We start from the raw sequence: 19,860 nt of genomic DNA on the forward strand, positions 1-19,860 counted from the left end.
AGTAAGTCTTTCTCTGCATCTAACACCCCGATGACCCAATGGCCTTGGACAGAACCAGTCTTAGAAACACCATCCTCATCTTGCATCCTCACATAGAAGCCGGTGTTGCTGGATAGTTTGCCATGGCCAAAGTCAAACCAGGGTCAACATCAGCCAGTAGGGAAGGCATCAAAACAGGGGAACCCTTGCGAACGATCCCTGGGTGTATCCACAGCTCTGTCAAAGGGGCAGTCAAGATAAAGTTCCAATTCTCCCAGACCCACAAGCATATCATCCAGAAAAAGGGTAGTTCTGAGAATCACCCCACCAAGAAATGCAGAAGGGAAAGCATTTAGCCTGGCCCCGATAAAAGTCCTCTGACGGAAAGTCAGTTGATGAAAATAAGGCAAAAGGCCACAATACCAAGAAGCAGCCTCTGGGATGCCTCCAAACCCACCAGATGCCTCCAGGGCTCTGTCTAAAGTGAGCAGAAATGTCCTCAGAGGAAGGAATTGTGTGTGTGTGTGTGTGTTGGGGGGGCATTTTGTCCACATTCTCCCCCCCCCCCCCCACTCACACACACTTACTGACTTTGGTCCTCATTTCTCAAGACAACTCTTGTATTTACCCTCCTGCAGGCAGACAGGCAGCAGATTCCAGGGGATAGTTGGGGGTCAAAACATCTAGGAATTCTGGTTCCAGCCGCCTTTCTTGTGACCCTTGTCTTCTTTATCAAGGTGAGAAATTTATTTAAAAACCTTCTTTTGATTCATTAGGCCAAAGGACACTGTTTTCTCCTGCTTGTGAAGGTTTAGTGCCCCATTCATAGCCTCTGTTGACAGATGTTCGACTCAGCTAGTCTTTGTCCCACTTCAACCCCTCAGTGAATTGGTCTCTTGCTTCAGAAGTAGGAATGAAAGCACAGGAGTGCCTCTGAGCATGTGCAGAGTGATTTCCCCACCCTCATCAGGCAACTTCAGTGGAGTACCACTGAGCAGAGCACCTTTCAAGGTCCACAGGAAGGCATATAAGGAGGGTGGCTCCACAGCTTCTGTGGATGGTCAGGTCTCAGGAAATGGTCCAGGAGACTGCTGTGCTACAAGGGCTTTCTCTTGACCGTGCTTTTTAATATCCATGTGGAACAGTGTAGAAAGCATTATCCAGGGAGATGGAGCAATGGGCCATCAGTACACTGATTGGTCTCCAGTCGTGGAGATATGATGGACATGCCAACCTGGTGTCCGGATTCCACAAGGCCAGGACAAGGGTGACCAATGTGAGACCTAGCTCCAATAGGACTTGCATACTGTGGGCTGGGAACAAAGCAGAGGTGGGCATCAGTATCTATCTCTGTTTTAGCACCCAGGGAACACCAATCTCCCACCTCCCAGGTGTTCATGTCAAGGGTTCACGACTTTCAAAGCCATGAGTCAAGACAGCCCTAACCTCCCTGAGGTAGACTGCCACCAACCCTGAGTCTGCCCCAAGAACTACGGGGTCCAGAGGCAACTCGTAAGTCTATCTTGGAGCAAAGTAAGATGTCTCCACTCAATCCAGGGAGTGAGACCCCCCCAAACCAAAGCACAGGTAGCTCTCACCAAGAAGGCACTGGGTGGCTGGTGGGCATGTCGTCCTGCGGAGGACCTGAGCTTGAGGTCTGAGACCAAGAAAGTATTTTGCTTCCAGGATGGTCGAACCACAAAGGTAAAAAAGAGGTAAGATAAAGAAACTATCGAATTTTATGGACAGTCTCACATCAGAACAAGGCCCATGGTGGGGTTAGCAAGATTTCTCCCCCCCCCCAACTACATGAATTCTGGCATTCTTCAATATGTTGGTGATGCACGTGGCCTTTCCCCAGCTGAAGCTTTCCCACCAACTTGTTTCTGGGCAAAGCTGCAGTGGGTGTGATTACACCCGTCCTTCTAATATTACTGAGACCGGACGACTGTAACGTTCTCTACATGGAGCCTCCCCCCCCCCCCCCCCGGAAGATGGCCTTCAAACTTCAATGGATGCCATGTACATTAATACACGGGGCTGTATGTTTCCACAGTCCCTGCTGGAGCTCCGTTAATGTTGGCAGCTCCCAGCTTGCTGCCGGGCTACCTCGAAGCCCTTGGTGTTGACCTCGGAGGTTGAGGTTGCAGTTCCAGGTCCTTCTCAGAGGTGCCCCCATGCATGAGGACAGAGAGGCCGGTGTGATCCCCTTCTGGGTTTTCCTCTATTACGTTTTCACTCTTTAGGAAAGATATATTTCTCAATACGTTTGTGTGAGTTTCTCAGTCTGGTAACTGGATGCTGGTCTCTCTAGGAAGGAAGGAACTTTCATGACTCTAAGCTTTAGCTTGTTGAGAAAAGGTTTATTGAACTGTTCAGCAGAAAGGATTAGAAATAAGTTCATAGGTCTTGGCATAGGCTGTTACTTCATATGAGGTGTGTAAATCACACCTGCTTCACTAAGAACCATACATGAGCATTCAGATTCAGCTGTTCATACTGTCAGAGACTTGCGGTCTGGACTGGAGGTCTAGTTGGGTGTTGCTGAAGATTGCTTTACGTTTTCAATTGTTTTTACTCGAGAATGGCTTTTATCCCCTTCTTCATGTTGTAACCCAGCTTGTTCTTCTGCTTACACAGACACAAATGCAAACATGCAATCTTATGTATTTGTAGTTTTGTCTTTTGATAACTTCGAGGAATCTGCGGCTTATAATTAGGGTATTATGTATGGATTGACTCAATTTTTTATTGTCATTTCTCTGGACCTTTTTATCAGTATTCTTGCAAGTTGCCTGGTGGGTCCTTGTGGAATAGATAATTACCAAATAATAATAATAATAATAATAATAATAATAATAATAATAATAATAATAATAATAGATAGATAGATAGATAGATAGATAGATAGATAGATAGATAGATAGATAGATAGATAGATAGATAGATAGATAGATAGATAATACAGGCAGTTCCCTTGCACAACATATCTTCAGCTGGGACATTCAAGCCACTTCTCTCCCTTGGGAAAGACTATAAATGGGTCAGGCCATAGCTCAGTGGAAGAGCAGCTGCTTGGCATGCAGAAGGCCACAGGCTCAGTCCCTGCTCTCTTCCCTGAAAGGACCCGGCAGGAGGTGACCCTGGAGAACCGCTGCCAGTCTGACCTGACCATATTAACCTCAATAGACCGTTGGTCTGATGACTTGGAAGAAGGGAGCATGCATAAGATGACCTGAATTCATCAGCCCAAGCCTCAGCTGCTGCTCAGAGGACCCTGTGGAGTGATCTTTCTCACAAATTTCCCTCTCTCCTCTTGTGAAACAGGACTGTGCTCAACGTTCACCAGCCAAAATGAGATGCCGAGCCTGGTAAGTCTTGCCGTGGGCAGCAGCTCCTGCTCCCTCCAGTATGAGGGGCTTCCATCAGGTGATGGCGTGCACCTCGCAAGGGATGGAAAAAGTATTTTGGGGAGAACCCTTGCACACCTGGTGAAGAGGGCTTTAAACTAGATCCAGGGAACTACTAACTTACAAGGAAGTTCAAAAACCAAAACCATGAGGCACACAAGGAATGGATTATGATGTTTCCACACTAATGCACAGAATATGGGAAACAAGCAGGAAGAACTAGTAGGTGGCTATGACCTAATAGGAATCACAGAAACTTGGTAGGATAATTCTCACAATTGGAATACTAGAATCGAGGGGTACAATCTATTCAGAAGGGACAGACAAGAAAAGAAGGGGGGAAGTGTAGCAATATATGTTAAGAATCTTTATAGTTATGAAGAAATACAGGTACCTGAGCATGAAGATTCAGTTGAGTCTATTTGGGTAAATATAAAAGGAGTAGGAAATGAGAGTGGTATTATTGGGGGGGTCTGCTATAGACCTCCAAGCCAGTCAGAGGACTTGAATGAGATACGGCTAGAACAAATTACACAATTTTCAAAGAGGGGGGAAACAGTGATCACGGGTGACTTCAATTCCCCTATATCTATTAGAAGACCAACTCTGCTAAAAATACATATTCCGTCTTGCCAACAGCTTCATTTACCAGAAAGTAGAGAGGGGAACCAGGGGCTCTGCTATTAGACTTCATTTTCATTAAAAGGGAAGAACTGGTAGATGAGGTAGAAGTAGTGGGTAGCAGTGACCATGTGCTTTTGGAATCTTCAATTGTGGGAAAGAGAAAACCTTAACGTAGCTGAACGTGTAGACTGGACTTCAGGAAAGCAAATGTTAACAGACTTAAAGGCATGTTGGGTAGAGTCCTGTGCTCAGAAAGACTTAAAGAGTTGGGAGTCCAAGAGGGCTGGGAGTTTTTTAAAAGTGAAATACTGAAGGTTCAATCACAAACAATTCCCTTGGGAAGGAAAGATGGAAGGAACCTAAGGAAGCCAAGTTGGTTCCATAAACAGCTGTCAAAGGATTTGAGGAATAAACAAGAGACATTTAGGAAATGGAAGGAAGGCCTTATTACCAAGGATGAGTATAAACAAATAACCAACAATTGTAGGGACAGTGTTAGAAAAGCTAAAGCTCAATATGAGCTTATGTTACCCAAATTGCGTGGACACGTGTCCTAAAAACACGTATCTTTGAGCTTGTGGGGAATATTAGCTCAAATGCTGCGAGAGGGGGGTAACTTAGCGTTATCGGATCGTTACCTTTGTATACGAGGGTTATTACGCATGTAGGAACTCAAGGCAAACACAGATTTAAATGGTAAAATATTAATATAAGCTTTTATTAAAAGGAAAATAACAAAAAGACACACAAATAGCTAACACACATACAAGCAGTCATATAGAGAAGGGGGAGGAAGAGTGGAAGGCTTGATAGTTACCTGTCCGAGGAGTGGTGGGTCAGAGGAAGGAGCACGAACCAGCGTGGGAGGTCCCGGGTTGGAAGACACTCAGAGTGGCTGAGTGAAGCCACAGTTTTTATAGGATTTTGGGAAGGGGGCTATGTGACAAGGCTCAGGTAAGCATGTGCTGGAAGTTTCCAGGGTCCCCGGAGATTAGGACAATACCTGGCCAAATGGGGGGTGATGGCCGTAAATGGATTTGGATAAAGGTATTAATGGCTCTGAGGAAGAGAGCCATCAGGTCTAGCTGGCAGGCTGTGGGGAGGAGATATCCCCTGGCAGAGGGGCCAAGTGTGAAAAATGTTGCAAGACAAAGGATTTTCCTAGGAGCCCTTAGGCAAACAGGAGGAAGCCAGTCCACTCACTTAGAAATATAATGGGGGGGGGGATCTGATGCAAGCTTGAGTCCAGAGGCACCTCTGGGTCAGGCAAAGGCTGTCATTCCAAACCTAAGGCAGAGATGGAGTCTGGCCTGGCTTGGCCGACCCTAGCAGTGTTGTCTTGGCTTTAGCTTAAGCCTAGACTAGTGTGTGGTGCCATTGGTTATAGAAGACAGTGTGCCTGTCAATGAGGCAGGGGGCCCTGCCACACTTAACAATCCCCCCCTCTGGAGCGAATTTTATTTCCATTTATTCGCTCCAGACCAATATATACTGCGTTGGTGGTGGCAAAGATTGAAATTCAGCCTAGAAATTCAGAGAGAAAAGTGGGGCCATCTTCTGCCACTACAAAAACTACAAAAACTGAAGCCAAATTAAAAACAAAACACATTTAGGAGGGGTTTGGGTGACTTAAGGAAAGCTGTGAAGTTGCTGTTCCTCTTTACCACAACCACTCAAAACTAAATGTAACATACATGAACAATGAACTAGCTAAGCGTGAGGTCTCCACCATATGAATAAAGCAATAAACCAATGCAAACTAATACGTTGAGCAAGGCAATCTAGCAAACAATAGACAAAAAGCAAATGCAGGGAAAACCAAATTCTATGCAGGCAGGAAACTGTGGGCAGTACCTGAGCAATATTTTAGAATGCAAGCACTAGGCAATCCTAAAAATGCTGGCAATGAATATCAAGCAATTACTATGAAGCAGGCAGAAAGTGGCAGAAACTAAAGTTAGACAATGAACTAAGCAATGGCCTCTAATAAGCAATGCAATAAGAACAAGGTAAAGCTAAGCAATTTAGCAAAACTTACATACATAAACTAGCAAACTATTTGCTACATTCTCAATTAACTAAAATGAATACATTGTACACAATGAAAAATGTATATTTACAGCAAAAATGTAGGGTGGGAGAGGTGGCAGTCACCTTCCCAATAAATACAGAGGCAAATTATTCCCGTTCCCACCCCTCCCTCCCAAGAATCTTCTTGGCAGGTTGGCAAGGTCTTCTGATGCCCTCCCCCCCTTGCTTCCAGGAAAACAGTGGCGGCAGAGCGGCTGCAGCAAAGTCTCCCAGGGAGGGTGGCATCAAGCATTATTTGTGGCAAGCCTTACAATAGGGGAGCCGCGAGATCTTTGGGGCAAACCGGGAACAATTGGCATCTGCGGGAAATCTGTAGCAGGGAAACAAGCTGACAGGTTTGGTTATGGATTCCCGAGCAGCAGGAACCCAGGGAGCTGGATAGGGAAAACGAGAATCTGGTGTTGGGGAGAGGAGGTCAAAGGTGGGGGCTGTGGGGAAGAGGGAACAATAATCTCTTGTTGATGAGGAAGAGTAGGGGAAGCATTTCCAAGAGAGAGCACAGCAAAGACTAGAAGGAGAAGCATATCTGTTTCTAGCATCCGTGTGTTCGTGTGGCAAAGCAAAGTGAGCGACCTGAAAAGGAATGGGGGTTGTACCAGGGGCTATATACACAGGTGCAAAATGCCTCAGGAAAGGGCCTCCCCCCCCCTTGCGTCCGAGAGCAGGCAAGGTATTTGTCCCTATTTCCCTTTACCCTGGATCAAACTGGAGGAAGGTTTCTGCCACACCTTCCAAAGCAGGCTCTCCTGAATTGCTCAGTGAGAGTTGTTTGACCACAACTGTTGTGGTGGGGGCTGGAGGTTTGACCTCCGGGGGCTCTTCAGTGGCACAATCCTCCTGGGGATTGTCTAATTGTCCTTTCCATTTACTTCAACCAGATGCTCCCATTCTTAGGCAGAGCAACCTGGTATCCTTAAAGGGAAAGACTGTTCCTGTGCATGGGCAGAGGGTCTTTATTGGCTGCCTGATAAGCTAGATTTTCATTCAAAACAAAAAAAAATGACAAAAAGATGTTCTAATTGCCAATTAAAAATAAAATGACAAAATGTAAAAGGGAAGAAAAATCTGTAAAGGACGCATTTCCCAAAGAGGATCTGTGACTTCCCCCCCTTGCTTCCCTGAGGTGGGGGTCAGTCTTTAAAGAAACAAAACTTCTTCCCTTCCGGATTTGAGAAGAAAGAATACTTTCTGTGCTGTTAAAGTTTCTTAGTTATGTAGATTAGTTGCTTCCCTGGGGGAGAGCAAGGCATGAGTCATAGGCCTGAGTGCCTAGGAAGGCAGTTAGACAAAGAGAGTCTGTTTTAAGATTGCAAAATAGTAGCTGTTTCAGTGTGAATGCAACTATCAGTGGAGGCTCTACCAATTGCAGCCAAATTTAAAATTTGGAGGTTTAAAAGTAAAAATGGAAGCACACATGTTGAACAATTATTGTGAACTTGGATTTTGGAACTCTGTACAGGTTCAGAGGCAGGGTTTCCTTCCTGACTCTGAGATGTGGGAACTGAGAATATTTCCTCTTCTTTAAAGACAAGATGTGAAGCTGGGTTGCTGGATCTGCTGTATTTTATTTTCAATTTACTATCTGTGTGGCTTTGGAAATCCAGTACATTTTGCAAATGTGTTTTTACTTTTAAAAGTTCACCCTGGAATTCCTTATTTTTCTTATCAAGATCCTTAATTTCTAGATCTTGTTTCTGGGTAAGAGTTTTAAATTTCTCTATTTCCTTCTGCCAATCCTTAGGGGATTCAGAAGAAATTTCTAGGGGGCTAGTTTTCTGTAGCTCATATCTAAGTATGTCTCTGTTCCTTTTCTCTCTAATGGCCTTTACAAAAGCACACATGAGCACAGATGTGGGTTGGTTATCATACTGGGTCATGTCTGCCCCAGTATTTCTAAGTTCCCGCCACAGAAAAATCCGGTCACTAATTTTATTCTGCTGCCGAAGGGCAGAATCTCTATTAGGTTTGGGATTATTCTGGGGGAAGTTACTATAAGAAAAACCACTCTGTTTCTTATCCCTGTTTTGGGCAGGGGAAGGTGGCTGTGGGCGCTCTGCTGAGTTGGCAGTAAGCTTCCCATAGGCAAGGGCTAGTTTTCCCAGAGGCTGCCTGTTGAACTGGGCCATGTCCAATCTGGCCTCCTTGAGCCCGGCCCAGAAGTATCTCCTTAGGCAGGTTTCCGGGTGCTGAGGCTGTTTCTGGGCAGAGGGAACTGCCTGCTGAGGGTTCCCAAGAGGTGTTGGGGGAGGCACAGCAGTTTGGGTGCCAAGGGAAGACTCTGCACTTTGGCCAGAGGGGTTCTTCCTGGCTCTAAAGCTGCTGTGTCTCCTGTTTCTTCTACATTTCAAATGCAGGCCACTGTTGGCATAAGTGACCACATGCACTGGTTCCTGGGAGCCTTTCTTGGGATGCTTGACTCGAGAACCATGAGCATAGGCCGCCTCACGGAAAAGGTCGCCAGCGAGCCATACCTTCTCCTTGAGCGCATACCAAGTGATGTTGGTCGGGTTGAACAAGCCTATAGCAATTTTTGTTCTGATGTTGAGACCATTGTAGAACGGGGTCTTAAAATTGTCTACATTAAAGTTCCATATACCCTGAGCATTTGCCTGAACCTTCTCAGCTAACTGCGCAAGGAAGCACTTGCGGCTTGAATAGCTTTCAGGGTTCTCATCGGGGCCTTGCTTGTCCATGAGGAACAGTAGCTCCGCTGATTGGCCTGGCCATAGCAACTTGGCTATTTCACGGGCCCAATTCATTGGACCTAACTGTGCCATATTACGTTGGAGCAGGCCATTCCGTAAGGCTTGTGCGTCTGGTCCAGTAGCACACACCCTTACCAATTGGCACAGATCCTCCCCGCTGGCAGTGGGGTACTGCTCTAGGGTTGAATACAGCCATTGCACGCCAGTGTCCCTGTTGAGAGGGCCCAACTGGTCACCAATAGCCTTCGCTTCATGAGGCTTCCAAATCATGACTCTCTCCTGGTTGGTAAGCTCGACACGGCCGTTTGCCATGTGCCTCCGGACTGTCTCATGCTGGACAGGATGGACCGGAGTGGGGGTTTCCGTCCAATCAAGGTGGATTGGCGGATGTGAGACAGCCTCTGCTGGCAGTACCTGCTCGGTGTGAGACAGGTCTGGCAGGGAAGGGAGTGTCTCGGGGTGCACAGTTGCAATGAGAGCAGTCTGAAGCCCCAATTTTTGCTTCAGACTTTCAATTTCACGGCGGCACACATCATGGCTTATGGCTGAGACTTGTGCTGCTTTTTCCCTAGCCAGAAATTGTGCTGCACTCTGTGCCTGATCATGCAGCTTGCCCAATTCTTTCACCTTAGCGGAGGCCTCTTCTGCTCTCAGAAGAGCCTGTTGGCACTGGAGATCTTTCTCATGTACCAGATTTGCATAGTGGTTTTTGTCCACCAGCAAGTCAAACTTCTCTCCTTGCAACTGTTCTATTTTTCGGTGGAGCTTGCTAATTACAGCATCTCGCTCCCCGATTTCTCTCTCAATATCTTTTCCCAGGGACTCAAGGCGAGCTTCCCTATCAGAGAGCTTGAGTGCATACTCGCGCTCCTGATTTTCCAGTGCTAGTTGGAGGTCCTGTTCCAAACTTTCCGATGCTGTTTGGAGTTCTCTAATCTGTGCCACACTGTCCTGCAGCGCAGTGTAGAGACCCCAGGCAGCGTGGGTACTCACACTTCCCAGTTTCAGCCTCCTGGAGTCACAGTATGACTGAAAAGTCTCTGTAAGTTTCTCCAGGGGATTTGGGTCTTTAAAGAACCCAGGTTTCCAGGGGTTGCACCCCTTTGACATGACCCACTTGGTCAGCTGGTCTACCCTGTCCTTGCTCTGAAAGGCTTCAGCAAGAACAATCTTTGCAGCCATCCCTTATGGCAGCAGTTACCCAAACACTCAAAGAGATAGGGGAAATCCTACAGGCAACGCACCCAAGAATTAACCCAAAGATTGCTGGCACCGAGCTCCGGTATGCAGCAATAGAAAGACCAGGCCTGTGTCCTCTGTCTCTGCAGAGTGATTACAGCCTGCACCAACCCTGATTCACGGTATATACAGCACATGAACAGGAGGAAACAAAAAGGGGGGGGGGGGTTGGCACGGTGTCCTTTCTTGCCCTGCACTTAACGGGAGTGCCCGAAGTCAGGAGGAGCACCTGCAAACCTCGACTGATTCACGGTATCTACAGCTCGTGATCAGAGGAGGAGGAAGAGGAGCCCTAATTCACAGTATATACAGCACATGAAAGGGCAAACCTCAGCTCTGCCTTAGCGAAGGTCAGATGCATGATGGCGGGGTTCCCTATCGCACGCTACCGTGGTGGGAGACACCCAGTGGGTCTGAAAGACGCAATGTGGGGTCCCCACAGAGCGACAGTCAAAACCCACAACAAATTCCAAGTGAACACCGTTTTAGCCCACGGCCAACAGGCTTTATAGTACTAAAGGAGGGGAACGGAAAACAGCCCACCCAAAATTCACACTTCCAAGAGCACATTCACACACTAATGCCAAGAGTTCACTCAGGCTTTTCCCCTTACGTCCGGGTTACTGGAGAGTGCCGCGCATCCACTTTACTCCCTAGTAAGCCTGGGGCAATTGCCCGCGTAATCCACCATAATCTGTTACCCAAATTGCGTGGACACGTGTCCTAAAAACACGTATCTTTGAGCTTGTGGGGAATATTAGCTCAAATGCTGCGAGAGGGGGGTAACTTAGCGTTATCGGATCGTTACCTTTGTATACGAGGGTTATTACGCATGTAGGAACTCAAGGCAAACACAGATTTAAATGGTAAAATATTAATATAAGCTTTTATTAAAAGGAAAATAACAAAAAGACACACAAATAGCTAACACACATACAAGCAGTCATATAGAGAAGGGGGAGGAAGAGTGGAAGGCTTGATAGTTACCTGTCCGAGGAGTGGTGGGTCAGAGGAAGGAGCACGAACCAGCGTGGGAGGTCCCGGGTTGGAAGACACTCAGAGTGGCTGAGTGAAGCCACAGTTTTTATAGGATTTTGGGAAGGGGGCTATGTGACAAGGCTCAGGTAAGCATGTGCTGGAAGTTTCCAGGGTCCCCGGAGATTAGGACAATACCTGGCCAAATGGGGGGTGATGGCCGTAAATGGATTTGGATAAAGGTATTAATGGCTCTGAGGAAGAGAGCCATCAGGTCTAGCTGGCAGGCTGTGGGGAGGAGATATCCCCTGGCAGAGGGGCCAAGTGTGAAAAATGTTGCAAGACAAAGGATTTTCCTAGGAGCCCTTAGGCAAACAGGAGGAAGCCAGTCCACTCACTTAGAAATATAATGGGGGGGGGGATCTGATGCAAGCTTGAGTCCAGAGGCACCTCTGGGTCAGGCAAAGGCTGTCATTCCAAACCTAAGGCAGAGATGGAGTCTGGCCTGGCTTGGCCGACCCTAGCAGTGTTGTCTTGGCTTTAGCTTAAGCCTAGACTAGTGTGTGGTGCCATTGGTTATAGAAGACAGTGTGCCTGTCAATGAGGCAGGGGGCCCTGCCACACTTAACACTTAGGCTAGCAAGAAGTGCTAAACATAGCAAAAAAGGCTTTTTTAGTTATATATTTAGTTATATATAGAAAAAGAGTGGGGATTCCGTAGGACCCCTGCGAGGACAAGAAAGTGAAATTATAACAGATGATGGAGGGAGGGTTGAACTGCTTAACTCCTATTACTCCTCAGTCTTCTCTTGTGAGGGAAATAGTGCTCAATGTGGAAAAAATGTAACACAACACGGGGGACGGGAAGGGTGGCCTAGGATCACTGTTGGAACGGTCCACAAACACCTAGTTTGTTTAAATGAAACAAAGTCTTCTGGGCTAGATGAACTGCATCCAAGGGTACTAAAAGAACTTGCAGATGTCATCTCTGAACCTCTTCCGTTATTCTTGGCAATTCTTGGAGAACAGGTGAGGTGTGAGATGATTGGAGGCAGTCAAATGCTGTCCCCATCTTCAAGAAAGGGAAAAAAGAGGATCCAAGTAACTATTGACCTGTCAGCTTGATAATCTGCAGCTGGCAACATGAGTGTGGACTTCTGATCTGGCAAGCCAGGTTTGAATCTGTGCTCCCCCACATGCAGCCAGCTGGGTGACCTTGGGCTCGCCACAGCACTGAGAAAACTGCTCTGACCAAGCAGTGATATCAGGGCTCTCTTATTCTCACCTACCCCACAGGGTGTCTGTTGTAGGGAGAGGCAAAGGAAGGCAATTGTAAGTCGCTTTGAGAGTCTTTCGGGTGGAGAAAAGCGGCTTATAAGAACCAACTCTTCTTGGGTGACGGTTTAGAGGGGATACTTATTAGATTTGCAGATGATACTAAACTGGGAGGGGTAGCAAACACAACCGAAGACAGAATCAGAATACAGGATGATCTTGTTAGGCTCAAGAAGTGGGTAAAGGTAAAGGTATCCCCTGTGCAAGCACTGGATCATGTCTGACCCTTGGGGTGACGCCCTCTAGCGTTTTCGTGGCAGACTCAATACGGGGTGGTTTGCCAGTGCCTTCTTCCCCAGTCATTACCGTTTACCCCCCAGCAAGCAAGCTGGGTACTCATTTTACCCACCTCGGAAGGATGGAAGGCTGAGTCCACCTTGAGCCGGCTGCTGGGATCGAACTCCCAGCCTCATGGCCAAAGCTTTCAGACCGCTGCCTTACCACTCTGCGCCACAAGAGGCTCCAAGAAGTGGGCTAAACTGAATAAAATGAAGTTCAATAGGGACAAAAGCAAAGTTCTGCATTTCAGTGTGTTTGGCCCACCATCGGATTGTTAGCCTGGCGACACGCACAACAGCCTGGCTGAGTTGCTAGCAGTGCAGCACTGGGGGCTCCTGGGGATGCCGGGCCTGAGACGCCAGTCAGGGGGAAAAGACTTCAGCTGTGCTCTGTGATGAGAGGCCAGACAGCCAAGTCAGTCTAGGGCAGGGGTCTCCAGCCGTTTGGAGCCTGCAGGTTCCAGTAACCTACTGAGAAGAAGGGGATGGTGAAGACCCCCCCAACAGGGACACCATGGTAGGGAACTGCACCAGGCAGCTGATGTGCAGCGATGGCTTGAGGCTGATGGCATCACGATTCTCTGTGCCACTTTCGGTTCTTAACGCATCGGCACATCAAAGAAAGGCCTGACGTACCTACTGCTAAAACTTGCCTTTTTTGCTTTTTATTCTTTAAAGGACTTTCCTCTGCAGAAAAAAGACCCCCTTTCCGGACGAAGAGGTAACGTCTCCGTGTGGTAACACCCAAGTTCTGCTTAGACCCGCTGATTTCCGTTGTTTCAAGTTACACCTGGACTCCTTCATATTGTCAACAGCGATGCCAGCACGATTGCCTTGCAGGATCAGGCCAGGGGGTGATCCGGCCTGACTCTCTTTCTCCCTCTCTGGGGCTCTGAAATTCTTGAAGGACAAGTTGTTTTTCCTTGCCCTCCCCTCCAGTCATCAGAGCTGTCCTCTCCCTGAACTTGTTCGCTCCCATTTGTGCCTCTCCTGTTGCATCGTCACCTGTGCAGGAGTCCGCAGGAGGGCTTCTTTCCCTCTATGGGGTGCAGAGGATGGGCTACGGCAGTCGCTTGTCTCTTAGGACGAGTCAGGTGGGATTCTGTGCCTTCTCCGCTGCAAAGTCTGCAGGCCAGTAATACCCCCCTAAACCACCTTCTCGGAGTATTCAAGGCAATGCTGCCACTCCCACCGTGCTTGGGCATGCAGCTGGCCCCTGCCCCATCACGGACCACAGAGACAGTTTGGGCTTTCACATCATCACCCTCTCTCCCTGCCTGCCAAGACACCGCTGTGGGGAAGCCCAGCAGCTGCCCACAATCTCGCGGGCATGCTTTGGGCTGCTCCGCTGGCACACACAGAGCATGGAAAGAGGGCACTGAGGACGGGTGTGTGGGAAGAGGCCTGCACAGATACCCACAGGAGAAATGGTAAATCAGCAACAGCACAGGGATCCCCAGCACTGTGAAACTTCAGGCAACTTTGGGATTCTGACAGTGTGGTGGGCACTGGGCACATCAAAGAAAGGTACAGCATGGCTGCTGCGGCTGACTGTCATTCATGCTGTGTGTTGATGTGGTGGCTGATGCCAGAGCAACATTCTGGAACAATTGCCAGTAAATCAAAAGCCTTGCTGAGCAAAAGCAAAAGATCTGAAAACTGGCTGCTACGTCCTCCATTTTATAGCACTTGCAGAGAAATCCAGAAGACTGGATTGCCCCTGCAAAGTAGCACTACTGTAGTGAGAGCAGCCAGAAAGCAAGAAACGTATCTTACCGAAGCAGCAAGTTCTCCAACTCCAATGCCCTCTCTTGAGCCTGCCTTTCTCTCTCTTAACCCAGCTTAAGGTGGCTTTGGGCCGCTCGGACTCCAGAGCAGCTCACAGCCGGATCAAGTGGGGCGGGAGGGAGCTGGCCACCTCGTTAGCAGGCCCAGGACAGAGCTCCTTAGCAGGCAGTCAGCAGGCCGGGAGGCCCTCATTAGCAGGCCCAGCCTAGCAGACCAAGAGCCCCTCGTTAACAGGCCCTCCACCACGACCCTTTGCCCAGGGCCCTCTCCCCTTACCTGCTGCTGGCTCCAGGCACTGAGGCAGGTCTGAGAGCAAAGAGGCTAGAGTCCAGGGTCAGAGAGTGGGCCCTGCAGGGGCAGGGCCAATCAGCAAAAGTTGGCTGCACCCTGATTGGCCCTATTCCAACTTGGACAGCCGGATACATCCCACCCCCTAGGCTGTTTCAGAAATATTAAGAGGAACAATGGATAAGGATTAGGCCCTGCTCACTAAAAATTCTTGGTGAGTACCAGGAAAGGTGTTGGCAGGCACGGTGCTTCCTATGGGCATCACACTGGGGATCCCTGCCTTAAAGGGTTCTGGCTTCAGCCCTTCCTCTTTCTGATAAGGATGCCTACTTGATGTCAGGTTGAACCCTGAATTGGCTTGCTGATTTTGAGTTTTTCTTGTCTGTGGGCCTTTGCCCAACTCTGCAGAGTTCTATCATCTGTTTCCGGTGGGGGAAGAAACCTCTAAAAGTCAAATACAAACATCTGGACACCCTGCTGATAATGCCTCAGGAGGAACTGGATGAGGTCTTCATGGAGGAGGAGGAGGAGGAGGCGGACCTCCACACCTGGCACAACACAAGGTAGACAAGAAACCTTTTGTGTAGCATCACACCGTGCCTTGGCCTTTAAAATGGCCAGACCCCTCAAACCAGGCCTCTAGCTTGGAAAAGGGGATCTCACAGGCGCAGGCAGGGGCTGAAGAAACCCCCCATGGGGAGCAGACTGTGTTCTCAGCTCTAGTCCCATCTCCTCGTGAGAGGCAGGAATGCAGCAGGTGGACCTTCTCCCTGCATGGAGATACTGTCAGAAGGAATTCTGCTTGTTTGGATTCTTATGGCTGCCAAGCCACTCATAAAGGCACAGAGCACTGCCTGTGAAACAGCAGCCAATCTCATCAAGTGTTGGGGTAGTGATGTGCAGGAAGGATAGGTGTGCAGGAAGGATCGAGGGGTCTTAGTAGAACATGTACTGAACATGAGTCAGCAGTTTGACTTTGTGGCTAAAAAGGCAAATGGGATTTTGGGCTGTAACAACAGAATTATAATGTCCAAAATGATGTTACCACTTTACTCCTCTCGGGTTAAACCTCACTTAGAGAACTTTGTTTATTTTGGCGTACCAGAATTGAAGAAGAGGTAGACAAGCTGGAGTGTGTCCATAGGAGGTCAACAAAGATGGTGAGGGGTTTGGAGACCAAGGCGTATGAGGAAAGGTTCAGGGATCTTGGTCTGTTTAGCCTGGAGAGAAGACGACTAAGACATGATACGATAGCCATCTTCAGGTACTTGAAGGGCTGTAACACAGAGGATGGAGCAGAGATGTTTTCTGCTGCCCCAGAGGGTCAAACCAGAACAATTGAGATGAAATTAATTCAAAATAATTTTCAGCTAAACATCCAGAAGACCTTCCTGACAGTTAGAGAGTTCCTCAGTGGAACAGGCTTTCCCGGGAGGGGTGGCATCTGCTTACTTGGAAGTTTTAAAGGATAGGCTAGATAGCCACCTTACAGAAATGCTGCTTCTATCTATTTAGGGGTGTAGTTCGTTTGGTAACAAGATAGTCCATGCACGACATGGCCTGAAGCACTGTGGGCCATTCCGCACTCGTTCAAAATTGCACAATGGTTGCATATTGAAATTGCTACTAATTTGCTGTTATGCACAACGTCATTTACAATCCGCCACACTCCTGAAACTGATCCGCAAAAAGCAATTCGTTGTAGCGCTTTCAGGGAATTCCCAAAAAGTGGATTCACCCTCCGGAAAGCGCTACACTCTTGCAACCGATCTGCAACACTAGTGGGAAAGATCTGTGCATTACCATTGTTGCGGTTTCTGCAAAGTCCCTCCCCCTGGCTCTCTCCTCTGATCTTCCGGCGAAGCGATCGCCATTTTTTTTTCTCGGAGCGAGCAGAGATCAATGCACCGGCGAGCCTTCGTTTACCCAGCGAGGCTTCCCCAGCTGCAGTCCCTTCCCAGAGCTGTTTTAAGTCACCAAGCACCAAGCACCACACAGTCCTGTTTGCTGGTTTATTTTCCCTTTATTTTTCACTCTATTTTTGAAAATCGCGCCCATGCGGGGGGGGTATTATTTCTTCACTCAGGGGGAGCGTGGCAACGATGAAACGGCAGCTCAAACACCACCTGCTAGCTAGATGGGTCTCTCCGTTGCAACGAATCAATGCAGATTCGTTGCAACGTTTTTTTTTTTTAAAACCTTCCTTAAAGGGAAAGGGGCTTTTCGGGAGCATGATAACGGCCGCCCATTGGCTGCTCATTTGATTGATGGCCAGGGGCGGGACAAAGCTCGGCAATATCGCTTCCTGGCTAGCGATTTTTGCCGAGACCGGAAACCTGTGGGAAACGATAGAAACGCAACTGGATTCCACTACAAAGGCAGGTATGCATAAAGACGAATTACACTATTTAAAATGGCGTTTTTTCGTTCTGAAACCAATTTGCTACATATATCCTGGTGCGAAATGGCCCTGTGTTTAACCAATTGCAGTGGTAGCTACCACTGAAATGATGCTATTTTACTTTGCACAGTGTCTCTCTCGGGACCTCTTTATGCTTGGGTCAAAAGTCTTGCACTAGTGCTTTCCTGCACTAGTGCTTTGCAACAAAGGAGCTTGATGTGCAGCAACCAGCAAGCCTTTGGGTAACAGGTGTGCAATGTTAGATTCAAGTGGATCGCCATGTTGGTCTGAAGTAGCACAACCAAAACAGAGCCCAAGAGCTCCTTTAAGACCAACAAAGATTGATTCAAGGCGGGAGCTTTCGAGTGCATGCTTAAAGGTGCTCGTGGACTCTCTTTTGGTTGTGCAACGTGATAAAGATACCTGTGCTGCAGCGTACTGCTTCTGCTTTTCAGGCTGTGCTTCCTGGAACCTCCAGAGGAGACCATCCTCTCAGAAGAACTGTAAGTAACACCAAGCGAGTCAGCTGGGGGGGGGGGTGGTTAAGAGCACTGGCTTCTAGTGTGGACAGCTGGGTTTGAATCCCAGCACCTCCACATGATGGGTGACCTTGGGCTAGTCACAGGCCTGATAGTGTGGTTTTCACAGAGAAGTGATGTCGGAGCTTCCTCAGACCTACCACACAGGATATCTGTTTTTGTGGGGAGAAGAAGGGAAGGCGATCGTAAGCCAGTTTGAGACTCCTTTGGGTACTGAAAAGTGGGGTATGAGAACTAGGGGTCTCTGCCTGACATTGAGGACAGGTTGCGCTGAGCCAGAGGGCCCATGCTAGCCTCCTCTCAGAAGCCAAGCAAGGTCACCTCTGCTTAATATTGGGAGGGAGATGCTGTGCAGAGGGAGGTGATGGCTAACCACCTCTGATCGTCACTTGCCTGGAGAGCCCCACAGGGTGGCCAGAAGTTGACTCCACGTCGACAGCCCTTCCCACTACTTCTGCACCCAGATCCGTGACTCACGCAGAATCCATGAGAACAGGCTGCGTCTTAAAAACTCTCGAAATAAATCCTTTGAGAGGTCCCAGTGACATCTACTCCCCTCTGTAATACTTAGAAGCTCAGAAATGCATTAAAAGATTGCGTGCCCTGAAAAAAGGGAATTTTATGCTAAAAGGTTTGCCATTTTCTTTGAATGTGCCCTTTGTATCCACATACTAGGTTGGGAATGCTTTGTGTTGTCCAGGGTTCAGTGTGTGCTTTGCATGGGAAACTTGCATGCCTATACCAGCAGGCCTGGGAAAACATGACAGCTACGTGGTAAACTTGCCCCTTAATCCGAGCAAGAAAGCTCCTCACACTCGCTGTGCTGCTTTCTTCAATAAAGAGATTTTCTTTCACAGCGAGTCTGCTTGTTGAGAGTCTGACAGTACAAAAGGAAATGCTCCCAATACGTTCCCCTGAGGGACCTGAGCTCTGGTGATCAGCATCCATTTAGGATCCCTGGCCTGGTGGACACCCTGCGGTTGTGTCTGTAGACCTAGGCAGGATCTAAAGTTTGCATTGCAATAAGCCCGGATAATAGGGAAATTGCAGTGCTAAAAATAAATCATGAACTGAAATTTCCTTTCTGCCTGTCAACCCCTTTCCAGTAAACACATTGCAGTCAAGAATGCAAGAGCTGGAGTGCTCATTGGCTGGCCACAGAGAAATAAGCGAGATATCCTCGCTGTAAAGGATACAAAAATGTTAGCAGTGTCTGCTATGTGAAGTAACACTCCTGGACTGACCTGGGCTCTCTGTTCTGCTAACCTCCCTCCAGGACACACTTTGCAGTCGAGGATGAGTGGCCAGGATGCTGCCCTGGAGAAGCCCAGGGAGCTGTTTGATAAAGCAAGTAAGCTTGTTGCAACCATTGCTATGTGCAAACAAACCACAGTTATACAACCCCAATGTTTGGTCCATGTTCCTTATTATCCTAACCATGATTTCCCTTTTCTTCCCCCCTTCAGCAAAAGAGAATCAAGACAACCATGAGAGAATGGACAGGCAGCTTAAAGTCCTGTGGGGAGGGGAGGGGGGCCAAGGAGAGGCTGAAGGGAAGGTGGTCAAGAGAAAGGCTGGGAAGGGGAAGGGGAAGGGTGGTAAAGTAAAAAGGCTTAAAGGGGAGGGAGGTCAGGGGGATGCTGGTGAGGGGACGGGGAGTTGTTGAAAGTTTGAATTATAATGTTTGTGGTCTGCTGGGGGTGGGAGTTATACTGTTTTGGGATTGTTGGGGGTGGGAGGGGAGTTTGGCGGTTATATTGCTGTTAATGATTTGGTTAAATAAATTCAAAAAGATATTACTTTTATACAACAGTCTCCTTGCAATCTCTTTTGTTCCAATCTCACCTGCCTACGATTGTTTATATGGGTCCCTTGGCTTAATGTTTCTCTTGCCCAGGGCTGGTCTTTGCCTGGTTTCGGTTGCCATGCTGTGTGAAGGGGTTGGTGGGGTTGGTGGGGTTTGTGTGGGGGGGGTGTTTGGCTCACATTAATTTGAGGTGGATTAGCACTCTCCCTCGCCTCCCTTGCCTCCATGACCGCAACAGCCCTCTCTGCAATGTCCCCAAGTCTGTTCATGGCGCTGACTGTACCCCTAAGGGTATTGCCGCATGACATGAATACCTCCCTGACTAGCCTTCCCTCCTCCCTCCTCAGCCTCCCTCTCCATCTGGCTGCAGTCTTCTTCAAAGCGGAGCCTGGCCTACTCAA

At 48.2% G+C, this 19,860-nt stretch overlaps 1 protein-coding gene across 1 annotated transcript; it reads left to right on the plus strand.

Moving 5' to 3' along the window:
* Positions 1 to 3,310: 3,310 nt before the first annotated feature.
* Positions 3,311 to 19,186, plus strand: LOC143842741 (uncharacterized). Its single transcript, XM_077347904.1, has 6 exons — positions 3,311 to 3,350; positions 13,315 to 13,357; positions 15,121 to 15,275; positions 17,569 to 17,616; positions 18,929 to 19,003; positions 19,119 to 19,186. Exons 1-5 carry the CDS (start codon positions 3,334 to 3,336, stop codon positions 18,993 to 18,995), a joined length of 330 nt encoding a protein of 109 aa, XP_077204019.1. The 5' UTR covers positions 3,311 to 3,333; the 3' UTR covers positions 18,996 to 19,003; positions 19,119 to 19,186.
* Positions 19,187 to 19,860: the final 674 nt, after the last annotated feature.

This window comes from Paroedura picta, chromosome 8, assembly GCF_049243985.1.
Source record: "Paroedura picta isolate Pp20150507F chromosome 8, Ppicta_v3.0, whole genome shotgun sequence".
Classification (NCBI taxonomy): Eukaryota; Metazoa; Chordata; class Lepidosauria; order Squamata; family Gekkonidae; genus Paroedura; species Paroedura picta.

What these genes read in the sequence shown, in the direction of transcription:
- LOC143842741 (XM_077347904.1), top strand. An exon ending in CCCCCTTTCCGGACGAAGAG is followed by an intron (nt 13,358 to 15,120) that starts GTAACGTCTCCG and finishes CCAACTCTGCAG; the next exon opens with AGTTCTATCATCTGTTTCCG. An exon ending in ACCATCCTCTCAGAAGAACT is followed by an intron (nt 17,617 to 18,928) that starts GTAAGTAACACC and finishes ACCTCCCTCCAG; the next exon opens with GACACACTTTGCAGTCGAGG.